General features: G+C 37.2%; 1 protein-coding gene across 3 annotated transcripts in view; it reads left to right on the top strand.

The window, feature by feature from the left end:
- The window catches only part of SERPINI1 (serpin family I member 1), a 72,436-nt gene that overhangs the window by 34,351 nt on the left and 18,866 nt on the right, over nucleotides 1-19,219 (top strand). For all 3 annotated transcript variants that reach the window (XM_032341790.1, XM_032341785.1, XM_032341779.1), the window contains 4 exons: nucleotides 10,193-10,459; nucleotides 11,496-11,726; nucleotides 13,899-14,093; nucleotides 15,445-15,649. In XM_032341790.1, coding sequence (XP_032197681.1) covers nucleotides 10,210-10,459; nucleotides 11,496-11,726; nucleotides 13,899-14,093; nucleotides 15,445-15,649 — 881 coding nt within the window. In that variant the 5' untranslated portion in view covers nucleotides 10,193-10,209. The remainder of the gene's footprint in view (nucleotides 1-10,192; nucleotides 10,460-11,495; nucleotides 11,727-13,898; nucleotides 14,094-15,444; nucleotides 15,650-19,219) is intronic.

Genomic DNA, 19,219 nt, shown 5'->3' with positions numbered 1-19,219 from the left:
AAAAAAAAAAGACTATATATCTCATACATAAAGGAAAATATCACAAAAGCATATCTCTTGCATCACCCTGTTATCTTCTGCATCCCTAGCACCTAGTACAGGACCTGATATGTAGTTGTCAAGAATAAGTAGTTACTGAAAGAATGAATGGTTGATGCATGAATGAGTGAGTAAATTAAATTCTAGGTATTGCATTCACATTTAAAGTTTATATATTTTTAAGCATCTATAGTAGCTCATTAAACATCCTTGGTGTGCAAGAAATTGCTCGGTACAGATGACTTTGTTTCCTCACCTATAAAATGAGGGTCTGGTCAAGGTGTTTCCAGCAGGAACATTCTGCAGTCTTTTAAACAGCTAAGCCCATAGGCTGGGTAAGAGCAATCAGCAGGGATTTCTTAAAGCATTAATGGGTGAGCTAAGACCATTAATGCCTGGCTTAGTTCCAAAATGGCCTTGAGCCACACATGACCTTGATTGATGATGACTTTTTAACCCATCTCTCTGAAACTACTCTCTGAATCTTGCCTCAGGGCTTGTGTGTCCCTTGTTTAGCTCTCCTGACAGTATTGCAAAGGAAGTCATTCATTGGCAAGGACAAAGTCTCCCTGCTTGTGCCAAACGGAATTATTTATTACCACTTTTTGGAAAGCCCAAGTCACATTTCCAGCAGGGCTGGGATCTGCCAGCTTACTGATGCTTGTTGGTCACCTGTTTTAATCAAAAGCCTTTGGAATTCCAAATGGAGCCTCTTTATCAATTGAGATCTCTTGAAGAAAAAGAGTGTGTTTACAAATAAAACGTCTTGCGTAAGGAGACATGTTTTATGGAGTTCATGCTACTAATTTTCCTGTTTTTGTTTGTAAACACTCGTATTTGGTCAAGAACCAAGGTTATGAAGAATTGATCTATTTGGCCTACTTCTAGTGCTCCATTGTCAAATATGGTAACCACAAGCCATAAATGGCTATTGAAATTAATTAAAATTAAATAAAATTAAAATACTTGTTTCTGAGGTATATTGGCCACACTACAAATACCCAGTAGCCACAAGTAACAAATGGCTACCTTATTGGACGAGTACATATATGCAATGTTTATGTCATTGCAGAGAGTTCTGCTGGACTGCATTTTTCTAACTTTTTGAAAGCCACAAAATAATTGAGTATTTTGGTTTTTGATTTTAGAAATCTGTTATAGCCTAACATGGGAAAATGTTTGACTAGAGACTTACATATTCATCATCTACTCATTAGGCCAAACAATTTCCCAAGAAGTTATCTTTGTTGTGAAATGTTCTTGAAAGTTTATAACCCTTATCTCCTCCTCGTTGGAGGATGTTTGGCGCCAAAAATCACCAAAGCTCCTTGGAAGCCTTGGGTATCAGCAAGGAAACGAACTCTTGTGAGTCACGTCCATCTTCATTCCAATTAGCCCCCCTCTTACTGCTAAGGGATTCAGGCTTAATATATTTATATTTACCAAAGTGTTTTAAAAATTCTGGGGAGTTTTAGCACATCTGCCCTTGGTTGTTTCTCAACATTTCCGAGACTGGTTAGTCCCTAAATGAGCAGACCACCCTAGACTCTTCCAGGCCTAATCTTCCTCTTGGATGCATGCAAAACACCCAAGAATTTCAAACTTGGAACGCTGCCAGCTCCAAGCCACAGAGGTCTGCTAAATCATTTTGGAGTACCAGTGATACAGTACTAATTCAACCAACAATTAAGGAATATTCAGTGATTAAGAAAAGACTAATATTTTCTAATTCCTTCCTGATTGCCAGATTATCCCATGAAAATAACCATTTTTTAAAAAGAAAAATTTCTAACTGTAAGGATTTTTAAAACTAGTTAAAGGATAATTATTTCTAAAAGGTAGAATCTTGACTCTCAAACAAATATAAAATGAACAGATATCAAAGATTTTATTTAGTTCATTAACTAATGAGAGAATCAGTAGGCTGTTAAAATTAATTCATTAAAGAATCCAAAAAGCAGATGAATATGTAAACTCATGAGGAATACTAAAACACATCTGCTTACTAGATGCAGAACTGGTCAATATCCACAGGGCAATAATCAATTGTATTCAATCATACATGTACACTGCACATTTTTGTACACAAGAATCATTTGTATCACTATCAATTATCTTTAACTTAGAGAACTGTGAAGTTGTTCAAAGATGACAAAGGAACCAAAACTCATAGTCAGATACCCTGGAAGATTATGTTCTAGATAATTCATAGTTTTTCATTGAAGACATCCAGTAATCATCTTGGTCCATTTTCAAGTCTTTTGTAATTTTTTCTGGTACATTACATATCTGTAGCTTACTTTCTCCATAGTTCTATCCTTTTGATTTATCTGGCCATTTACTCCTTATTTAAGATACCCATAACCTTTCCTTTTTGCTTAATTCAATAGAACAGGAAAAAGAACATAAAGATGCGTTTTTTGCAAAATGTAAGAGAGTATAGAAAGAATCACAGTGGTCTAGATATCTGGGGGGAGAAGCAAAAGAAAGAGCAAACGGAAAAATCCTAATTTTATAGATGTTGTGATTACAGAATTAACCCTTCTGCGCTTTATCTCCTCAGTTCTGGCCTCTTGGTTTTAAAATACATCTCAATTTAAGTAGCATCTTCTCTTTAGGCAAAAAGGACATTTTAAGAAGAAAAATGTATAGTTCTTTTTAAAATATAGCACAATGGAGTGTCTTTATTTATACACTAGCATATTATGCCTATAATAACTAAGATTTTAAGTCGGAGCCTTCTTTTCATCCTTCTGAATCACTTCTGGCCATTGTTTATCAGGCACATGACATGTTACTTTTCATAATGCATTTTTTGATAATAACTTTTAGCACCTTTGTGATTGAAAATATAATCTTAAGGCATTTCAAAGACCACTGGTGTATTCTCTCCATCTCCATTTGATTATTTGACTACTCCACCTCCATACCCCTCCACACTTTCACACAGCTAATTTGAAAGTTATCAGGAAGCTATTGGCAACCTAGCTCCTGAGTAATAGTCCTTCACAAAGCATGCACGGATCACTCACCTTTCCTGGCTTTGAAAGCACTGTGATTTATATTGAGAGATTGGCAAATTCTTCTGCCTCTAATTGTGCTGCTTGGCATCCAACAGATGGTTCTTTTGTATATATCCCAAGGACAAGAGATACATCTCCTTGCACAAATTCATTTACATACATGGGTCTTATATTCGTGGATCCTTTGTAAAATACTCGGTTGTCGTGTTACAAGAGAATCGGTTGGTTCATTTCTCGAGTGATAAATACTTGGCATCACTTACGGTCAACTTACATCCTCCCCTCTGTTCGCTGGCTCCGTGGCCCTTTTTCTTTTCAGTGCTGACATACAATACAGTGCTACTGAGGACAATTCTGGGTCTAAGTTCAAGCAAAAATTCGACTGTGCGAGGCTGCACCAATGAAATAAGGCAACTGGGGAAACAAGGAAAAATAAATAGCCAAAAGTTTACTCTCTTCCAGGCTATGATGCTTCCACAGGAAGTGGCACAGCTTACATCTCTGAGGATCGACTGGTTTCTCTGGACATTGATCATAAGATTTATTCTGATTTCTAGAGAGTTAAAATTGGGGATGGAGAAGTACATAACATATGTTGCGGTTGACCAGATTTGGTAAATTACAGGTTGCTAGAATACAGATTGTTTCACAAGGCCATGACTCCATATATATATATTATTTTTTTTAATAATTTTTAATAGATTTTATTTATTTATTTGAGAGAGTGAGAGAGCATGAGTGGGAGGAGGGGCAGAGGCAGGGTCCAAATCAGACTCCGTGCTGAGCAAAAAGCCCAGTGTGGGGCTCGATCCCAGGACCCTGGGATCATGACCTGAGCTGAAAGCAGACATTTAACCACCTAAGCCATCCAGGTGTCCTGGTCATGATTCCTTTTTTGTGTGTGACAAATTCTTTGACAAATTTTCCAGCTTCACTGCTACTAATCTAGGTCAGTCATTTCTCTTAGCAAATCAGAGAATAAACGTCTGGAGACCAGCCTGTTCCAAATTTCACCAAGTGAACTAGTATTAACCAAACTTAGAGCAGTGGTTTCCAACCACTCAGTGCCAACCCATGGGGGCAGGAGAAAGAAGAAAGTAAAAGTAGTGAAACCATGAATTCAAACATATCCACTTTGAAGAACTGTCTTCTTTTCATGATGAAATGTTCATTCATTTATGTGATTGTAAGAGACATTATTTTTATTAAACTGTTTCGCCCCATCCCAGTGTATTTACTTAATATAATAAAAACTTAACAACCTTATATTGGTCCCCTCAATTAAAAAAATAACTACATGCAAAAATCTGAGAATTAATACACTAGAGTGCTTCAAGATAGTGTTCTTTGCTTTAGGCATTTTTTTCTTTAGTTATTCTGTATGGCTCAGGTTTTTTTTTGTTGTTGTTGTTGGGGAAAGGATCTTCCTCAGCATTTTTTTTTTTCACTTTCTAAAGAATACTTTCTTTTTTATTTCATTCACAATTATGAAACTTTTTTTTTTTTTTACATTTCAAACAATTGGGTTATCCAAAAAAAGCAACAAGTTTCATTTATGAATACCAGTCTTTTTTTTTTTTTAAGATTTTATTTATTTAATTGCCAGAGAGAGAGGAAGAGAGCACAAGTGGAGGAAGAGGAGGAGGAGCAGACAAAGGGAGAGGGAGAAGCAGGCTTCTAGCAGGGAGCCCAAAGTGGAGCTCAATCCCAGGACTCCAGGATCATGACCTGAGCCAAAGACAGACACTTAACTGAGCCAGCCAGGCACCCCTAATGTTTTTCTTACTGTGCTAGTTTTCCACTCTGTGATCATTCACACCTCAATTAAAAGATTTAATTTCCTGACCTCTTTGAATGTAGTATTTGCCAAAGCAGGATACACATATACGCATGCCTATGATCTATTCCACCACGGGCAACCTAAAGGAGATATGCAAGAGTTAATGGCAATTCGGGCGCCTGGGTGGCTCAGTGGGTTAAGCCGCTGCCTTCGGCTCAGGTCATGATCTCAGGGTCCTGGGATCGAGTCCCGCATCGGGCTCTTTGCTCAGCAGGGAGCCTGCTTCCCTCTCTCTCTCTCTGCCTGCCTCTCTGACTACTTGTGATTTCTCTCTGTCAAATAAATAAATAAAATCTTTAAAAAAAAAAAAAAAAAAAAAAAAAAAAAAAAAAGAAAAAAGAGTTAATGGCAATTTATTTGTAGCTCTGCCTTTTCTAGCACAAGAGCACAATCTCCCACCATTCTGGTACTGTGGCTCCTGGTGTTTATGTAAAGGCACCGTATTCTGTAGCTTGAAAATAATGCATCTACAAAGTCATGCTCCATGTGAGAGTAATTCATTCTAGAATGTGTTGATTATTATGATTAACGGTGGGGCCCTGGCATTTTGTAGAGTAATGTTAATACAGAAACATTGGAGTAGCACCTTGTGTGATTTTTCAAGGTGGTGCCCTTGTTTTTTAATGCATCCCGTGTCCAGCCGCTGCATGATGCCAGCATTGGTGACAGTGCCACTTTGTCACATGGGAAAGATGGTCTCAGACTCAATAAGAAAACACTTTATCAGAGGGAATAAAAAATGGAAATGAGCCACTACCTGTGGGCTAAGATTAAATTAGCTTCGAGAATTGAAGAGCAGCAGCTTCTCTTGCTATGCCTTCTATGCAGCATTTGTAGCCTTTCCATCTCGAGCTATATGCATTTAACAAATATTTGGTTCCTATGATATGCAATGCATTAAGTGCTTATGCTGATTATTTTAAAGTAGATGAAGAGGAATGCACTTCTGTGTCTTCAGAAAGCTGAGGAAACGAGCTGACTCGGGCACAGAATTATCTGTAATATGAGGAAGCAGTGGTATGTGCTGTTGGAGAAGTAGAGATAAAATGTGCCACCGTTTCCGAGGAGGGGGAAATTGCTGTTGTAACTGAAAAACCAGGAGGGTATTCATGAAGGAAATGGAAGTGGAGCAGAACCTTGAGGAGTGGTTAGGATTTGAACATATGGAACCAGGTTGAAGTAGTTCCAGAGAGAGAATGATATAAGCCAGCAACAGGAGACAGAAATTCTGGGATATGTATTGCAAAAAGGAGTCTGGCTTGAATTGCAGGATTCCTGAAGGGGAGTGGTGGGTAGAAACATGTTGGATCACAGTAAAGTGAGACTAAAGATTTGGGGCTTTACTCTATAGGCATGAGGAAGATTGTGAGGTTTTATAAATATAGGGATACCTATTCATAATAGTACATCAAAACAATTCATCTGGAGGCTGTGCATCCGTTGGATTGAAGAGGGCAGTAACCTGGGCTTCAGAGAATGGGTGGATGTCCCTGGTGGAGTCCTTGAGAATGCATTAAGAGGAAGAACTGCCACTATGGCTGTCGGAATGGTCATTGGAAAATGGATGGCAGAAATGCCCAGAACACTCTAGGGAGTAAGGGTTGATAGCTCATTGAGCATAAGGGAAAGGCAGATGGAGAGGAGTCAAAGACTTTGATGTTTTAAGAAAGAAAGGGAAAAAGGGAAAAAAGAGATTGGGCTTGATTGATAAGACAAGGAGTCCAGTTTGAGTGATCCTGAATTGGAAATGCAGACCAGAGTCAAAGTCTAAGATGATCCCAAAGCACATGAGGACTGAAGACAAAAAGAAATCCAGAGCTAGAATTTGACTTACTAGGGAATACTATGAACAGGGATAATAGTTGAGGTATCTTTGTTTTGAGAGCAATTCACCAGCAGTATCAAGAAGAACATTATACAGAAGAGAAGAGGGCCAGGAAGAGATCCCTGGAGAACACCCCCCCCCCCCACCACCCCGCTTAGAAGACAGAAGAAGGGAAGCTTCCCTTCTCCCCAGAAAAAAAAATCCTCAGAAGGAATAGTCAGAGGCAGGGGAGGTGAAGGGGCCCGGGGCGGGATGGGAGGGGTGTTGGGGGCGGGTAAATAAGATAAAAAAGGCTGGGCCAGCCTGGCAGAAGCCTTTTTTTTTTTTTTTCTCCTCTTTTCCTGGCACACTGGAAATTTTGCCTTTAAGAGGAGCGATCACTTAACTATAGATAAAATGTGTGTTTCCAGAACAGAGTTCTTTAAATCTTGACTAAAGAGTTTCCTGATATAACTCGCTCCCACTATTCAGAGCCATACTGCTTCTAATTTCCTAGCAGAGCATGTAAATTGTAGCCTGCTGCTTGCTGCCCTGGGGAGAACCCTCTCTCACAAACCTACGGGTGTTCTTTCCAGGAGTCTGCCAGAAGCCTGAAGATACACTAGTGGTTTAGACATCTTTTTCCCCCAATAAGGAAACACAGCAGAGCTGCAGGTCCACCAAACACTGCTTCTTTCTGCCTCTGGACCATATGCCACAAACCAGGGGGTTCCTAACCTGAGGCCAGTAAATATCCTGGCCAGTGAAAGTAAAGTTCTGTTAGCCACGTGCATGCATTTTCTGAAGAGTTTGTTTGCCCTTCTCCTGATTCTTACAAGAGCCTCTTTTCTTAAGCAGAAAAGAACCACAATAATGGATTACATGTTCTTGTACAATGCTGTGAGTTTCTTGAGGACGAGATCCCGTTTTTATACATTTTGGTATCTTTGTGGCACCTCTTTACATCTTGGCTGAATGAATGGCATTTAATAGTGCTACATTAGATGAGCCAACAGGAAGTATAAAACACTCATCTTTGGCTCTAGAGTCTCTTCCTTAACTTAGCAAACATACAGACCTGGGAAACATATTCTCTAATGATAATGTTTTTTATTAGTATACTTGTAGCTTAAACTGAGTCCTTCCAACACGCACTATTTCATTTACATCTTTGATAATTGTGTGGAATAGAAATTGGCATGTTCATTTCATGAATGAGGAAGCTAAGACAGAGAAGGCTTGTGATTTGCCAAAGGTCATATGCCACGTGTTAGCTTATTTATCTCATGGCACATTCATTTGTAAATAAAAATGCTGATGAATATATTAGACTTGGCTTTGTTTTTCTAGACTATTTTTTGGTTGGCAATAAGTTGGTTTTTGTTTTATAGGAATGCAATCTTTTTGTTAACCTTAAATTTGATAATTGTGTTAAAAGCAATGGTTTCCAAATAGCCATGTTACTGAATGACGGAAGGATACCACTCCCATATAGTGACTTCAGCTTCATGGTCTTCTACTAGATAACATTAAATGAAAGTAATGAGGCCCAGCTTTGGGTCTTTGTAGGGTATGTCAGACAGCAGTAAGATCATGGGCCCTTGAGTCGGACTTGGATTTCTGGGTTCTAGTAACCAGTGTTACATCCTAAGTATTAAATACTGGGCATATCTTAGGGTCTCTTTCAATTTGGAAGGGTACCTGCTAAATTTCCATCTGAATCTAGAGATTGAGAAAGTTGCCCTATTCTGCTTCTACCTTTTACTGGAATCCTCTGGAATACAGAAGGCGGGGCGGGGGGGGGGTGGTTGCGGGATTCCACGGCAACCTCCCATGGACAGCCCCAGCCCGGAGGCTGGCGGGGCAGCTGTGTTCTGCGCCCCAGTGCTTCCTGCGCCACTGACACCGTTCTGCAGCAATGCACTTGATCCCCCGCAGGCAACCGTCCTCCCTCCCACAGCAGGGTTGTGAGAGTCCCTATTTACATAATTTACATACAGGCCGAGCCTTACCTTCCTAAACCAAGGAAAAGGGATCTAAACCTTAATAGGAAAGCAGAGGGGTGATAGCAGCGCTTGTAGTTTCTCAGACCAAAAAAACAAAAAACAACAACAGCTGCAAAAAACTGCTCCTCCAAACAGAACCCTAAAATGTGCAGGATTTACAAACTAATAGGCAGTTTTCTGGAAGTTGAGATTAAAAACACTACAGGAGTGAGGAGGACGTTCTGACTCAAACCCCTGTCAGAAACACCTTGCTCTTAAGTAAAATGTGTCTGCCTGCCTTCTGGTAAGGAACAGGGACTGTGAACGCTCCATGCTCATTGAAATACAGCTTTCCAAATGTGTTTGCTCAGGATCTCTTTACATGTTGTTTTGAGGATATTTTTTTTTTCCTTGAAGGTCAAGAACTAGTAAAGCTACTTAATTGTTTGACTAGGCAGGTCAGCTTTTAGATGCCTGCGGTGACAAATAGGGAGAATACAAGGAAGAAGGAAATTCTGTCCCAGCTGTGTGCTGGTCAGTGTGCGCTGTTTGTGGGGAGACAGGGCTTCTGGAATACTCGTGTGCCGGGAGGAGGAAATGTTAGCCAGAGATATCTGGGCACCCACACTTTCTCTTCCAAAGAGAAAATGGTTCAAGGACCAGATAAGCCTGATATTCATTGAAATAGAAGCATCAGTATAAGCTGAAATGGTAAATCAGCCTGAGTTTAAAAGGTCAGTATGGTCAAAGCCTCCTCCCTGTCCAGAGATGGCCACTGGGAGCAGCAGCCTCACAGGGAGCCACGGTGGAAGGGAAAAGCACACAAGAATGTGCTGAACCTGCTTCTTCTCTGGGTTACCACTTCCTGTGGGTTCTGCAGCTGGGGTTGATACACTGGGGCCGGTGGCAGGTGTGTGTCTGATCTTTTCCTGCCAACTGGCAACCCAGTTGCATGGTGCATTAATTTTTATAAATTACAGTAAATGGGTAAACCAACATTTTCAAATGCCTGACTTCACTAGTTCCTCTTAAACCCTGTAAATATCTTTTGGTTTCCATTATAGTTCTCCTGGACGTGTGTAGTTTGATGTAAATTAGAGTAAATTGTGTCAAAATCATGACCAAAATATATATGGTGAAGATATGAGAAATTGATACAATAGCCTCACCAAACATGGTCTTTAATTATCCATTATATATGTAGCTATACACACTCTTAACCCCATGAAGGTGGGGACCAGGGCGACCCTGTTCCTGGAAATATCCTCAGAATTAGCAGTGTAATTTGTCCATTTGACTATTAATTGCCTTTTTAAAAATAGTATCTCCCAACATATTCTTTAAAGGGACTTTTGTTAGGAGATATTAACACTGTAAATGTTTAGAAAATTGGTTTGCTTTACAACTTTGCCAAGAAATAATTCTTCTTCTTCTTATTATTATTTTTTTGCCTTTCACTCCATTCTCAGTGATAATTAATATGGAAATTATTGTTTTCCAGGCTTGAGCTCTCCCAACATGGCTTTCCTTGGACTCTTCTCTTTGCTGATTCTACAAAGTCTGGCTTTAGGGGCCACTTTCCCTGATGAAACCATTGCTGAGTTGTCAGTGAATATGTATAACCATCTTCGAGCCACTGGGGAAGATGAAAATATTCTTTTCTCTCCATTGAGTGTTACCTTCGCTATAGGAATGATGGAACTTGGGGCCCAAGGGTCTACCCTGAAAGAAATCCGTCATTCAATGGGATATGATAGCCTGAAAAATGGTGAGTGTGCTTAGGTTTAATTTGTCAAGGTGGTTTGGCTTTAACTTTCTACTCAATTATGTTGTCTTTGGCCACAGGTAGCACTATTCATACAATGTGAGAAAGTGATCTCACTGAGATGGTATGGTTAGGAGAACCATCAGGAAACCCAAGAAAAGTAGTAATTTCTTGCTACATCCTTAGCTGAGTTAATCTAAGGAAATTGTAGATTTTATTATCATTATTATTATTATTTAAATAAACCTCACTGTGACAAATAAAAGCAAACATGGTTCTTACTGAGTTTCAGTCTAGAGGAAGAGGCATGTGTAAATTAATTATCACATAAATGAAAGATTACAACCATGATAACTGCTAGAAGAAAAGCAACAAGATTCTCTAAGAATATCAGAAATTTTTGCTTAAAACCAACTGTATCTTCATTTTTAAAGTAGCATCCAAGAATTTTTTTGAAATGTTTTATTATTATGAAAATGTTATGTATTGGAGAAAGTTTTTAGCCAAAAGGTATTTTGTAATCATTTTGACATGATGTATGAGTTCTATTTTAGCATTTTTAATATGCATGAGAATCAACTCATTAAAAAGTTAAGAACTCTGATTTCTAAGGGACTTTTCTAGTTATAAGGCAAAAAAAGTTCAGTGAAAGTAAAATTTCAAGGAATATTTTGATTTTTAAAATAGGTAATTAAGCTTAATTCTTATTCCTTAATTATAGAATGAAGACCAATTTAATGAGAATAACCCTAAGCACTTTGAAAGGAGACAACCAAAAAATCTCTATAATAGATTCTACCAAGACATCAGTTAAAATGAAAAATAATATCCGTTCAAAATACTCAAAAGTTAATTTGAAAATCTAGAAATGGCACAAATATTGGAGCCTCCTTGTCATGTTGCTGTGGGGAATAAATACCGCTCTTCCCTTGGGCTCCTGTCTCATATCTCTCCCTTGCTGTGTTTTGGTGCTTCTCCACTCCCGTGATCATTCACTGTGTTTGTTCCACTAATAAACTTACTGTTTGCCATTTTGCAGGTGATGAATTTTCCTTCTTGAAGGATTTTTCTAACATGGTCACTGCTAAAGAGAGCCAGTATGTGATGAAAGTTGCCAACTCCCTCTTTGTGCAAAATGGATTTCATGTCAATGAGGAATTTTTGCAAATGCTGAAAAAGTACTTTAAAGCAGAAGTAAATCATGTGGACTTCAGTCAAAATATAGCTGTGGCCAACCATATCAATAAGTGGGTGGAGAATAACACAAATAGTATGTCACTTAGTTCCTTTCTTTCTCTGGTAGCTTAGTTTTAACTCTCTTCTACTTCTGAAATTATTTGTCTCTTCACTCTGATTGGATTTTTGAATGTTAACATTTAGTTGAGTATCTAATAATTATTTTGTATAGATTATAGTCTTTTTAGAGGCATTGCTTATGAATAAACATTTTTGAAAGAATTTAAATCTTTTGGCATGTGAAGAATTTTGGCACTGTGATAAATCAGTCTGAAATCTGTCTCTCCAATCATGGTTTTCCTCTGCATGGTAATCCTAACTACTGTATGGAATTTTGCTTGAGCTGACTTATTTAAGAAGTTAGATGCCAGTTAGAATGGCAGTTGGTGGACCTCTTAAAAATAAATTAAAAATAGAATATAAGAGAGAGTTAAAAATCAGAGTTGAGCTTTATTATTTTAAGATTTTATTTATTTATTCGAGAGAGAGAGACAGAGCACAAGCAGGGGGAGAGGCAGACACAGACTCCCCACTGAGCTGAAAGCCTGACATGGGGCTCCATCTCAGGGTCTGGAGATCATGACCTGAGCTGAAGGCAGATGCCTAACCATCTTAACCACAATCTGGGCCACACCCAGGTGCCCCCAGAGTTGGGCTTTTAAATGGCAGAACTTGATTGATAATCAAAAGAATGGTATAGGATTTCTTTAAAAAGGAGTAGCCATTTTAATTCCAAATAAGTGGAGAATTAGAAAGAGATACATTTATTTTAAAATTTATTTCTAATCTTGGGGCACCTGGCTGGCTTAGTTGGTGGAACATTTGACACTTGATCTTGGAGTTGTGAGTTTGAGCCCCCACTGGGTGAAAAAAAAATTAAAAAATAAAATCTTTAAAAAATAATAAATAAAATTTGTTTTTAATCTATTCTTTAAAAATGTATTTAAGCTTTCCATATGTGTCATATTTTACCATTTTATTTTCTAACTTTACCATCAAAATATTGAAACTAGAATTTTAAAAATGAGACCAAATTTCAAGTAGATTGCAGATGTTCACTAAATTAATTCATACTGTCAAAACTCCCCAAATAATGTCAATCTAATATATTTTATTTTGGAACAATAACAAAAATACCTGACCACATGCCCTATGTCCTCATCCCCAAAATTCTGAGGCACCTTTGTGAGCACCTAGAGAAGTACTATCATTAGTAAAATGAGAGAATATAAATTTTGGTTCTTTTTTAACTATGACATTAAAATGTAGGATAAAAGAAACTTATGTTTGTATTTTATCATTCAAAGAATAAGTCAAGAATAATAATCCACTGAATGATTAAAAGCTATTTCCAAAATCTTTTTAACATTTTTAGTGGGACACCTGGTGGCTCAGTTGGTTAAGCAGCTGCCTTCCACCTTGGATCATGATCCTGGGGTCTTGGGATAGAGTCCTGCTATGGGGCTCCCTGCTCAGTGGGGAGCTGGCTTCTCCCTCTTCCTGCTATTCCCCCTGCTTGTGCTCTCTCTCTCTCTTTCTCTCTGTCAAATGAATAGGTAAAATCTTTTTAAAATTTTTTAAAATAAACATTTTTTGCTATCAACAAAGACCCAATATCTTTGAAAACAGATTTGTAAAGAGACATTTCAAATGATAGATAGTACGGCATCATGAGTTCAATTGGCTTTCACTCATCTGTTTTCACCTAGTCAAATGTAATTGTTATATTCTGTGGAAAGATAGCCAATATACATGGGGGACATTTTCGAATTGAATGACATTTTAATCACGTATGTTGTTCAAGAATAAACCTGGTGATGATTACGGAGCGCTTACTCTGTGTTAAGAGTTGTACACACATCATCACAACTAGAAAGTGGTAAAGTCTGGGATTCTGTTGTACATGGTTCTATCATTTCTGCAAGTGTCAAGATCCTACCAGTGTTATGTCAGGTGGGTCTTTTTTAGACCTCCTTAATCTGTATTTTGTGTGTGTGTGTGTGTGTGTGTGTGTGTGTGTATGCGTATGTGGATGTATATGTAACATTTTTCCTTTGAAAGCATGACACTTATTTTTTTTGTAAATTTGGTAATGGTACACGTTTTTTTCTGGATTACTCTATCAGATGGTAGTTTGATAATCTTTGGGTCCCCTTTCACCTTCAGATTTAATATGAATGTTCATCTATTCATTTTTCCTGAATAGGTCTGTTGAAGGATTTGGTATCCCCCAGGGATTTTGATGCCGGCACTCATTTGGCCCTCATCAATGCTGTCTATTTCAAGGGGAGCTGGAAGTCACAATTTAGACCTGAAAATACTAGAACCTTTTCCTTCACCAAAGATGATGAAAGTGAAGTCCAAATTCCAATGATGTATCAACAAGGGGAATTTTATTATGGTAAGACATTCTGGCTTTTATTTCTCTCTTCCTGCAGTGTATTAATTAATTTTTAAGAAAGAACGTGAAATATTTATTATTCAAATAGCTTGTCAATCTCGTTTGAGCTGCAATTCAGTTTCCTTGGCTCAATTTTCAAAGGCCTCTAATTAGATCCTGAGTGAATATTACATGCATTGACAGTTTTCCAATAGACTTCTTTAAATTATGAAGTTGATTACACCTGCAGAGCGGCTTTATTCCCATGTGCCTTGTAAAGAACATTATAAGTTACTCCAGAAAGCCATTGGATTTGGGGTGGTTGTCAGTGACCCATATGTTCCGCTTTGCCCTTGCTTTGGATTCCTTACCACTTTTTGAATTACAAGCATTTCTTTAAAACTTTGCTTTCAGACTGTGTATGTTTGGTCAGATGTCATTACTCATTCATAGTTTCATTTATTGAAAGTCTGTGATTTGTGATACAACTTAGGATCCTTGGCAGCATTTTCAGAGATATTTCATTGGACTTCTCAGAAGTTTAGGGTGTCAATCTTTCTTACACGCTGCAATGAACTGTATTCTTACCCACTCAACTTGAGAACCAAATGTTCAAAGGTCTAAAGGACCTAGATTAGTTATAGGAAAATGCACATAACAGAAGCATTACATTTTCTTTTTGAAAATGGGGGAAATTTTAAGGTAGCAACAGGACCATTTGCTTTAGAGACTTATTTATGTTTTTATGGAAGCCTGGTGAATTTAGCTAAGTTATTGGAATAAACATCCCATTACCTAACCAACCTTTATTACCTAATATAGAGGTCTTAAGCACCACAAATACCCTAGATAACTACCTAGATAATGTAATAGATTTCATTTTGACTATGCTATCTTGGCCTCAAAAATTTTAGTTGTGGTAATAATAAAGTCCCAGGTATTACGTAGTCCATTTTTCCCTTCTTAGAAATCCGGTGGGTATTGGCAAATATGAACTACATCTAAGTTGGATCTAGGGCTTTGTTTTTCTAACCAGGACTGATCATTGCTTCTGAAGATATTCTTTAACTAAATATTCATCTGAAGTATCTCATTTAAAAATAAAAAGTAAGTCTAGAGAATATACTATGAAAATTACGATATAATCCTGGGGATTCTAAGATGAAATAAATACTTTAGGACTGAAGGTTCACTTGATTTCAGGAGCTTTAAAAACAAAACAAAACAAAACAAAACCCCAAAAGCCTTTTTTCTCAGATACCTGGATACACACATACACACACACACACTATTTTGGAAGAAAGTTAAAACAAATTAAACCTTTTATTTGAACTTGGATATGGGCCTTTTATCACCTTTATTTTTGTTTTAGGAGAATTTAGTGATGGTTCCAATGAAGCTGGGGGTATCTACCAAGTCCTAGAAATACCCTATGAGGGAGAGGAGATAAGTATGATGCTGGTATTGTCCAGGCAGGAAGTTCCACTGGCCACTCTGGAGCCATTGGTCAAAGCACAACTGATTGAAGAATGGGCAAACTCTGTGAAGAAACAAAAAGTGGAAGTGTACCTGCCCAGGTAAGATGTTCCTGTGGGACTCCCTCCAACAGCATAGTGGGAGAGATTTCAATGTAGTTTCCCACTCAGGTCCAAATACCTTTGAATTTTAAGTCTCAGCTACTTTCTTCCCCTACTCCCCTTCTTCTTGTCCCCTTCCCTTCCTCCTCCTTTTTTAAAAGTCATCTTTTGTACTCACGAGGTCCTGCCCAGAGACACAAGCTCCCTTATCGATTCACTCAGTACTATTTCCTAAGACCTAGTTTCAGATCCTAGTCAATAATCTTAGCTTCATTTTAGAATGTTTCTCAGTAGATCGTCTCTGAATATCATTTGCATTGGCAGTCTTCTGTATTTCATTAATATTTAAAGTTGATTATAGCTGGGGAGAAAACAATCTCCCACATTGTTGGAAGAAGCGCAAGCAAGTTTCTGTGCTCAGTGCCAAGATGCAATCATAAATAAGAAGGAGAAAGATTAAAATTCGCCCTGTGGATTAAATAATAAAATCTGTGCAGGACCTAGATGTTCTTCTCAACCTGATCTCTGGCCATTCACCACAACAACACTTGGTAGCATGTTCTATCCATGTGCTTGTTGCTATGCTACATACAGATAGCATGCTTTTTCCTGCCTCTGGGTCTCTATGCATGTTTTTGCATTGGCCTAAAATGCTCTTCTCATGTTTCTTTGCCGATACTGATATTGTGTATGTCTCTGTATATTTTTAAAGAAATTATTTTTGATAAAAAGAGAAATTCAGTATAGTGTTAACTCTTCCCTTATTAAATTCCATGAACTAAGTGCAGCATGGCCAAATGCTTCAATTCTGTGAGAATACAAAGTTATTTAGGACGATTTTAACAGAATTCTAAATGAATGCTTAGTAAGGATCACATATTCTAATTCAACCATATTCACTAGAAAATGTGGCCTCCAGGTCCTGTCCACTGAGAAATGGAACATGGCAGCAAAAGAAAATTAAATTTTCATTTTCTAAGAGATACTCTTCAATTATGAAATAGCTTAGCTTGTTTGCTCATATTAATGCCTGATACTAAACTAGGCACAGTTAATTACCATGTATCCATTTCTCCAGAATTTCTATGAACTCTCCCTCTGCCTGGTTAATGCATAGAGAGAAAATAGCTACATAACATAATATAGCTACATAACATGAATCTGGTTTCCCTTTTTAAGAAATTGACTGTTTTCAAATACTTACGAGTAGATAATAATCAAAAGGAAAAAATCTACCCCTTCCATTTTACAGTATTAGAATCCACTAAATGTTCAATGAGAATAATGATGTTTATGACCTCATTTTAGCAGAGGTTAAAAAGTTTTAATAGCCATTTCCTAGGTTTACTCAAGTGTCTGTCTTAAAATGTTTGTCTGGTTTTATTCACATGGAGATACTACTCTGAAATGGCAACTTTGCATTTCTGTAATTTTACCAATTCTTGTCCTGCTTCACAGGTGCTTTTACTTTCTATTATATTAGATTTCATGCATATAGGTTCTAAATGCCTTTCTTAAAAGGTATAGGGTATTTTGAGGGGGGAGAAGGGGGCAACTACTTTTGTATTTTTATTATTTTTCCCTCTGAACAATAAGCCCTATAGGAATCAGATACTGAATTGAAATTGTATTTTTATCCTAAATACAAAACTCTATTCAGGAGAGGGTAAAATTGCTATACATATGTGATATCACAAATCCAGTGAAATATCAAAAGGTTAATACATAGTCATACATTTCTAAGATTTAATGGACATTACCAAATATTCTTCCAATATATTCATGGTAGCAAAAACAGTTTGGCTAATATAGATTAAAAATATATATGTAAGATATCAAAAAAGGACTTCAGAATAATGCCTAACATCCTATAATTATTATGTATTATCATTATTATTATTTATTTTCAGTATACCTTTTAAGTCCTAGTATTCACCTTGTGTTAACCTATGGGTAACTTTACATATACTTTTCTTCCAGTAAGATTTTTTAAATCTTATTCTCATGAACAATACCTTCTTCATTATATAAGATGCAAGAAGATGGTTCTAAAATAAAAATCAAATACCTTAATATTTGGAATGCAGGGGTACCTGGCTGTCGTATCTTTCCACTCTTGACTTTTGTAGTCTCAGATTTGTCATTTGGGATCAGAGTGCTGTAAATCAATGGATATAAAGTGGTTTTCTATTTTATAAGCAGAGACCATCCTTTTACTTGGAAAATGATTGTCTTAGAAATAAAGCACTTTCGTTTTATGTTTATAAAAGAAAACTAATACATAAGCCATCCAATATTGTTCTTTAACATAAGTGCTTTTCTCTGGGCTTTTCTACAAAGGGTGTCTTGATTAGTTTTTTAACTGCTTACAAGTTGTATAAATCTCCTTATATGTAATATATATTTATTCTTTCTTAACACTTGCTCTCTACACCAGAGATGTGGAGATGCTTCTGCCCTCTACATACCTCTTCAACTTACTCAGAAAGTTGCAAACGCATGTTTACATTGTTAAAATAGGCATGCCTTTGGGTTTAAAAAAGCAAGGTTGTGGCTTTTTATTTTTGAGTTTGGTGGGTGAAATGTAAAATATACCTATGGTTTGTTTGATTGTTTTTAAATAGCCATCGTTAGAATTGTAGTTCTTAAAGGTGGGGCACTTTGCAGTCAGACAGGCCTTAGCTCATATGCTCATTCTACCACCTACTAGCTTGTGATTACGGCAAGTTGCTTGACTTGACTAAATTTCAGTTTGTTCTTCTGAAGAATAGAGACAACAATACATCATCTCCTAGGATTCCGTGACGTTATCATAGGGATGATTAAATGAGATACTATATGTAAAAGGATTTGCGTAGTGTCTGGGACACAGTGAGCCCTCAGGTATGGGAGATGATATGATTATTAGTCTCTATACTAAAGATTATTTAAGATTATTAAAGATTATTAGCCCTCAGTTATGGGAGGTAATAATGATTGTTAGTGTCTGTATTAAGGATTATTTAAGATTATTAAAGATTATTAGTCTCTAATATGTGAATATTAGTCTCTATTAAGAGGAAAGAGTTAGTAAATGGATGACAGCTGTTTCTCAGTAGTTTGATAAGGAAACAAAGACAAGAGATGGATAAATAGAAATTGTTCACATCCCACAAACACTTACGGTCACCTAGATTTTTTTCACTTCAACTTATGTATATTGTCCTATGCTAGATACTACAGATATTGAAATAAAAAACACACTAGATTTGACTCATTTACAGCTAAAGCAACAGAGATGAAACAGCTATTTAATCAAATTACTCCACCATTACTAAAATGCAAATATACAATACCTTAACACCTATGATAATGTGAATGTTATATGAACTGCAATATCGTAAATGCTGTAACCCAATCTGCCCTTTATTACATGCCTCCTACATACAGGCACCATCCTAAGACTTCTAGAAATCTTTGGGGCACCTGGTTGGCTCAGTTGATAGAGCATGCAATTTTTGATCTTAGGGTTAGGAGTTCGAGCCCCATGTTGTATGTAGAGATTACTTAAAAATAAAATTTTTTTTTTAA

Source organism: Mustela erminea, chromosome 1 (assembly GCF_009829155.1).
Source record: "Mustela erminea isolate mMusErm1 chromosome 1, mMusErm1.Pri, whole genome shotgun sequence".
In the NCBI taxonomy this organism is placed as follows: domain Eukaryota; kingdom Metazoa; phylum Chordata; class Mammalia; order Carnivora; family Mustelidae; genus Mustela; species Mustela erminea.
This window is presented reverse-complemented; position numbering and strand designations above follow the sequence as displayed.